General features: G+C 43.7%; 1 protein-coding gene across 1 annotated transcript in view; it reads right to left on the bottom strand.

Annotated features, from left to right (window-relative positions):
* Triml2 (tripartite motif family like 2) overlaps nucleotides 1–6,288 on the bottom strand; it is a 9,321-nt gene extending 3,033 nt beyond the window's left edge. The window contains exons 1-4 of the mRNA XM_005362556.2: nucleotides 6,100–6,288; nucleotides 5,574–5,669; nucleotides 4,546–4,740; nucleotides 2,615–2,755 (exon numbers count right to left, since the gene is read on the bottom strand). Of these exons, the coding sequence (XP_005362613.1) occupies nucleotides 2,615–2,755; nucleotides 4,546–4,740; nucleotides 5,574–5,669; nucleotides 6,100–6,288 (621 nt within the window). The remainder of the gene's footprint in view (nucleotides 1–2,614; nucleotides 2,756–4,545; nucleotides 4,741–5,573; nucleotides 5,670–6,099) is intronic.
* Nucleotides 6,289–7,378: the final 1,090 nt, after the last annotated feature.

Below are 7,378 nucleotides of genomic sequence, written 5' to 3'. Positions count from 1 at the left end.
TTGAACTATATCCTTAGGGGTTATCTATGGAGGCTTTTCAGTGGATTGTTTTATTATTTATTTTAAAGTACTTTTACTGTTTTAAATATTATGAATTGTGGTTAGGTCTACAGCTAAGTAGTGTTTGTCTAGTAGCTCAAGTCCTACTACTTCCACTAAAAATATATATAAATACTGTGAATGAGCATCCAAGCTTTTCAGATACGTGCCAGAAGAACAGGGGAATATAAATAGAGTTTAAAAGGCTTTAACTGACTATTGTTCTTTAGTAGTTAGCTTCTTAAAAAGATAATGCACGCGGCTGTATAACATTTTAAATACTTAGTCCATTCAGGCTGTACTAAAAACCCTAGCTGGAATAGCTTGTTACAATAGGATGTTTTTTCTTTTTGGTTTTTCAAGACAGGGTTTCTCTGTAGCTTTGGAGCCTGTCCTGGAACTTGCTCTGTAGACCTCGAACTCACAGAGATCTGTCTGCCTCTGCTTCTCTAATGCTGGGATTAAAGGTATGCGCCACCACCACCCAGCTTTAATGGGAATTTTTATCACATACCCTGGAGGCTGCTAATTCACAGATTTGGTCCTAGTGAGGTAGCTTTTGTCTCACATGGTGAAACCAACGGGGGGGGGGGGGAGTCTATGATAGACCTTCTAATAAAGTCACTAATCCATTTAGGAGAGCGCCACCCTACACACCCTACACACCTGAGGATTCCATCTCTCATACCCTTGCCCCTGCAGATAAGAATTTTGATGTATTCACCACACACATGCACACACAAAACAGAGATTATAGCCCACCCCCCCATTCCCAGATTACATGTCTTTACTATGTAGAAGGCTTTTGTCTTTTGATACATGTCAATTATTTTCTAAAACCCAAAGGAAAAGCCATTGTACATTACTCCTTGCCAATTTGATATTTTAAATACAATGTCTGGAGATACATTGTACTTTTTCCATAGAGTATTCTATTGGATGGGAGAAAGAGGCACATCTCAGTTCATACTTACTGTTTCATTTCATTGTTTTAGAAGTAAGATCTTACACAGAGGCCCTGGCTAGCCTGTAACTCACAGCAATCCCCCTGCCTCATCCTCCCAAGCATTGGCATGGCATGAGTCACCATGCCTGGCTTTCAAACTCACTCTGATAAATTTTTAAGGAGGTAAATCACTTTACAAAATAGTTGTCTATCACACCAGGATACACTGTGGGAACCATGACACGTGGATGTCTGGTGTGGGATGCTTCAGAGAGAGCAAGTCTGGCTCCTCAAACATTTGTCTGATGGTAGAATTGGTCTAAGTTCACTCTTCTAACATTTTGAAACATACCAGAGGGAGCATCTACCACACACACACACACACACACACACACACGAGAGAGAGAGAGAGAGAGACAGAGACAGAGACAGAGACAGAGACAGACAGAGAGGTTCAGGGATCCTTTCAAAGGAGGGAAATGCATAAATGCCAGAAGCAGTGAATAAGAAAACATTTCCTGGACCCAGCAGGCCAGTCACACACAAGAACTCACAGCAGGTGTGACAGCATCTACAAAGCCTGGGCAAGCCCACGCTAGACCAAATCCTAGCACGGAGAGGTCAGCTGGGCTCAGGCTCTTACCCCTAGTCGTGAAATTATTAGAAACTGCTAGATGCTGGGAGAGAGAGTTTTTTTAAAGACTGTAGCCCCTGGTAAGGCAGCTGCTCTCCAATGGAAGAACACACCCAAGAATATTTGGGCAGCAAAAATTGATCCTGAAGGATTTTTAAAAAGGAGAAAGATGGCTGGGAAGGGGTGTATCTGGAAAGAGTGTGGTGACCCTGAATATGATCAAGCACATTATATTGAACTCGCTATTTTTTTTTTTTTTTTTTTGAGATAAGGTCTCACTATGTAGCCTTTGCTGTCCTGGAACTGGCTATGTAGATCAGACTGGCCTGAACTCAGAGAACCACTAGCTTCAAAGGAATCATTTTTAATAAAAAGAAATGCAATATATCATCATTATCTCTTGTCACATCCTTGTACAGTAAACCACCAGGGCTTACTTCTATCATCTATCAATCATCTATGTTTTGACCTAGAGCTCAATACCCGTCAGTCAATCTCTCTGGCCGTCTTCCTTTCCAGCTTTCCTCCAGGCTTTGTTAATCACCCTCTGTCAACTTCGATGACATCAATTCAAGTTCTACATAGGAATGGGAATCTCGTGGCGCTTTCTTTTGTATTCTTGACTTACACTTAACATAAGGACTCCAAGTTTATCATTTTTATGACTGAACAGTATTCCGCACATGAGGTATTTGCACCACCTTTCTTTCTCCATTCCTAGCACTGTAAGTTTTCTTGGCACACTAATTTCATTCCCTTCAGACATATGCCCGAGTGGGATTGAGGAAGCTCAGTACTGCTCTCCATATGGCTGTACTGATTTACTTTCCCTCCAACTGCATTCCTGATGCTTTCTGCAGGTGGACCATAGCCACTTAGTCTTCACATTGGGTGGAAGAGCACTGGCCCCGGCATTCTGGAAGTGACCCTCAGTGAATTCTGTCCCCTCTTCGGCTCTCAAAGTGCTCTTAAGAAAGGGTTTCCTCCAGGCTTACCTGGAGCAATGCTCCGGCAGGTTCCCCCCACTTCTTCTCCAGTTCCGTAATGTTCTTCTGGAGGCTGCGGAGGTGCTTCTGAACCCAGACTGCGTTAGCCTTCAGTTTGCTCTTGTTCTTCCTCCCCAGGTGGCTGAGTTTCTGTAGATGGCATCTCCTCATTACCATATGGCAAGTTGTACCTTTTCTCATTTACTAATTCAACCTTGTCCGGTAATCTGCTTTCCTCCCAGGAGTAGACACAGTCAGCTAAGGCCATGTTTCTATGTGAAACAGGCTGCCCTTTTAAGAGAATTGCAAGGCAGGAGGTGCTGGCAGCACATTGTGTAATTCCAGCATTTGAAAGGTGGGGACAAGAGGCAGGAAGATGATGAATTCAGGCCAGTCAGGACTACAGAGTGAGATCATTACAAAGAAATAATTGGAAAGTTATCCCTTGTTTAATATGATAAAGTAAGCATTTGTCCATGTAATCTGATTACTCAGATTAACAAACATGGCGCCCAAAACACACCCACCTTCTTTCTGGTGCGACATTGTGTTCAGAAGTTCAATGTTTCACCACTAATTAAAATGATAAGTTAAGTCAAGGTATTCCTTTAATTCCAGCACTCAGGGACAGAGGCAGGTGGGTGTGTTTCTGTCAGTTCAAGGCCAGCCTATCTACAAAGTAAGTTCCAGGCCAGCTAGGGCTACAGAGTGAGACACTGTCTCAAAAACATTGTTTTTGTTTTGTTTTTAAAGAGAGGATCTCATTACATAGCCCTGGCTGTCCTGTAACTCACTCTGTAGACCCGGCTGACCTTGAACTCACAGAGACCTGCCTGCCTCTGCCTCCCAAGTGTGCTACCATGCCTGGCTACTCCAAAGCAAATTTTATACTTTCATCAATAATTAATGAGGATGCGTATACAATTAGGCTACTGATAACTGGTTTTCTTTTTTGGTTTTTCAAAATAGGGTTTCTCTGTAGCTTTGGGAGCCTGTCCTGGAACTTGCTTTGTAGAGCAGGCTGGCCTCGAACTCAGAGATCTCCCCGTCTCTGCCTCCCAAGTGCTGGGATTGAAGGAGGGCAACAAACACCTCCACCTGACCTGGTTTTCTTTATTTATCCTTGAAAATGTATCTGTTCTCACCTCATCTCATTAGCACATGGTTGTATTAATTAGGAAAAAAAAAACCAACATTAGATTTTTATTCCTTATTAGGCAACTTGTTTCTGTCTTGGAGAATTCTTCACTGACACACAGAGTCATGCTATCCTTGAGTAGTATTCTCTAGTACAGCTGCCGCCCAGCTGATGACGCAAGGCTCGTGTAGAACGCTGTAGGTTACATTTAATCTCCTCTCGCCATTAAGGAGCACAACGGTAATAATGACGCCTGCTATTTTTGGATGGCTTAAAAACGTCCAGGGCCCCATCTAAGGGCTCTCTGTAGATGATCTCACTCAAAACTCACAGCAGTGTTATGAATTAGAGGCCATTGCGGTTTCCACTTCACAGCCAAAGAAATTGGGGTAGTCATCGAGCTGCACAGGCCCAAGGCTACCTAAAAGCTAGTAACTACTAGAACCCTAATAAGAGCCCCAGGAACCTGCCTTCTGAGGTTAACCCTCAATATGGCTCTGGACAGAAACAATATTAGTGCTGTCTTAGCCATGGATGCAAGTATATTAGCAGTGTAATATGAGATAATGATTATATACAATAATGTACATGTCTACTTTAGCTTCCTTGCTTGTCTATGTGTGTGTGTGTGTGTGAGTGTGTGTGTGAGTGTGTGTGTGTGTGTGTGTGTGTTTGGACAGAGGCATATAAAAGAATTGCAAGTATGTAAACATATACACTCTGCACGCATGTGGCTGTCCCTGAATTGTTTATTTGCGAATGGATACACTGCTTCGGCATTACTTCTAGAATATTCTCTTACCTGTAGCATTTCCTGGGACTTGTGACTGAACTCAGCATTAAACTGCCTCAGTAGGTTCTGATGAGGTTCTTTCACATCCAGGTCAAGTGTGCAGGCTGACAGTCTCAGAAAGGGCCGCCCCATCTCTTCAGCCAGTAACAGGAATCTCATCTTATACTCAGCCCTGATCATCTCTTTAAACCTCTGCTCTTCTTCCTTTCTCAAATGCAGATGTGACAGATCTCAGGTTAAACAGGATAAACCCACAATTGTGAACCCCCTTCTTTTGCCAGGACACAACCACAAAAAGTATTCCGTTCAGCTTCACCAGTAAATCAACAGAATCATAAACTCAACACCCTTATCAGGCAGCTCACAACTGTGTCTGGCTCTCCTTCTAGGGAATCCAGTGCCCACTTCTGACCTCCTTTGGCACCAAACTTACTTGCTCAAACATATTTGTAAATGAATACAAACCTTAAAATTAATCCTTAAATATGATAAGGCTAAAAATAAATCTTAAAGAAATTAGCTTCCTTTCCTTTAGGGATTCCAAGTACTTTTTTCCTGCTCTGCTATCTTTTCCTTTTTCTTTCCAAGACAGGGTTTCTCTGTAGCTTTGGAGCCTGTCCTGGAACTAACTAACTCTTGCAGACCAGGTTGCCTCTGCCTCCTGTGGGCTGGGATTAAAGGTGTGTGCTACCACCGCCTGGCTCTGCCTTTTTGTTGTTGTTGTTGTTTTTGTTTTGTTTTTAGTTTGTTGATATTGTATTACCTAATTTCTTTTTTTGTTTGTTTGTTTTTTTTGTTGTTGTTGTTGTTTTTTTGTTTTTTTTTTTGGTTTTTTGAGACAGGGTTTCTCTGTGGCTTTGGAGCCTGTCCTGGAACTAGCTCTGTAGACCAGGCTGGTCTCGAACTCACAGAGATCCGCCTGCCTCTGCCTCCCGAGTGCTGGGATTAAAGGCGTGCGCCACCATCGCCCGGCTGTATTACCTAATTTCTATCATTATTGATAGGTTCCCTCTCCCCAACATCAGGATAAATCTCACCTGAAGCATTACCACTCTCTCTTGTTCATCAGCCAGTAAGCTTTTAACTACTTCCAGCTTCTCCCGCAGTATAACCAGTGTTTCCTGGAGTAACTTCTACAGAGAAATAGATCACAGAATTGCAGGTAAGTTTCTTGTGTGAGAACAGGGAGGGTTCCCTTTGACTCCCTGCCCTCCCCCAGACAGGGTTTCTCTGTGTAGCCCTGGCTGTCCTGGAACTCACAGAGATGCCCTGTCTCTGCCCCCTAATGCTGAGATTAAAGGCATGCGCCACCACCACCCTGATGATCTGAGGATTCTTGGGGGGGGCGGTCGCTGAGACGGAGGACACAAACAATATTAGTAGCATCAACCATGTGTTTTCTTTGGACTTAATGTAGAAAGTTTAGTTTATTGTGGTATTTCTTAATCAACTCCCAGGGATTGTTTCTGGAATGCCAGTATATCTGTTCAACCAATCAATCAATCACTCATTCATTCATTCATTCATTCAGGAGGCAGCCAGACTCCTTTAGATTTCCCTTACCCTGTAATACTCAGCAGCTTCTTGTATCCCATATACCGCATGCTGCTTGTGCTCGGGAGCCTGGACACATTTGCTGCAAACTGTGGTTTGGTCATCGTCACAGAAGAGCTGCAACGGCTGCAGGTGTGTTCCACAATGGGCCTCCTCTGCAATGCTGGGCAGTAACTGGGGCTTGGGCGTCTGGGACATCCTGGTCAGTGCTGCTAGATGAATACCGGCCTGTTTGTTCCTGATGGGGACCTCTTCCCTGCTGATAAACAGGAGGAGACAAGCTAATGTGTCAAGCTGAAGCAGGCCCACTTGGTAACGGGCAGGACACTGGAGCAGAATCGGACTAGTTTTTCAGTCGCCGCCTGCTGAGGGAGGAAGGAGACAGAGTTATGGCATTATTCCTGCTCCGATAGGCTCAGGTCTTGCGACAATCCGGCAGTAGGTTTGAAGACTAACTGGAAGCAACAGCAGAGCCCATTTCTCTGCAAGTCAACAGAAGGCAACTGTGAATACGATGCCGAGGGACGTAAAGATCTCAGTTGAAGCAAAGTCACATACTCACGCAGATTGCACACCCGTATACCGCAGTACTCACTACCCACTACCGAGACAGCGACAGACTCCCGGGGCGCTGAGTGTCTCAAAAAGGAGAGGCACCTAGGTTCCAAGTGTCAGGAGCCATTTGTGTTCATGCTTGTACAGGCGCACCTGGCCTGAGAGTTGCGTCTCTGTAGACTTTGCAACAATGTTGTCCCAGCTCACCGGACCCTAGAACTCATAAAAGAAAAACCACACACACACATATACAAGTGCAAACAAAATGTGACTGTGATGGTTTGCTTGTCACAGTCTAGAACCCACGGGGTACTAATCTCTATCCTTTGGTCCCAGCGAGATGGGGGTCATAGGTAGGAACAAACAACCACGCCAAGCTATGTTTTTCTTCTTGAATTAGTGTTTAAGACACAATATATTTTTATGTTTAAGCATACTATTTTATAATTTTAAGTATACTACACATTAGGGATATATTTTGTACATATATATGTATTTTTTATTGTTGTTGTTTTGGTTTTTGAAACAGTGTTTCTCTGTATAGCTCCGACTGTGCTAGAACTTGCTCTGTAGACCAGGCTGGCCTCAAACTCAGAGATTCACCTGCCTCTGCCTCCTGAGTGCTGAGATTAAAGGCCTGCACTGCTTGGCTTGGTACATATATTCTTAAAGAGTATCTTGTTGGTCAAGAGAGATGACTCAGAGGTTAACAGTGTGTACTGCTCAAATAAAG

This window comes from Microtus ochrogaster, linkage group LG7_11 (genome assembly GCF_000317375.1).
Source record: "Microtus ochrogaster isolate Prairie Vole_2 linkage group LG7_11, MicOch1.0, whole genome shotgun sequence".
NCBI classification, from domain to species: domain Eukaryota; kingdom Metazoa; phylum Chordata; class Mammalia; order Rodentia; family Cricetidae; genus Microtus; species Microtus ochrogaster.
The sequence above is the reverse complement of the archived record's forward strand: the minus strand, read 5'-3'. Positions and strand labels throughout refer to the sequence as shown.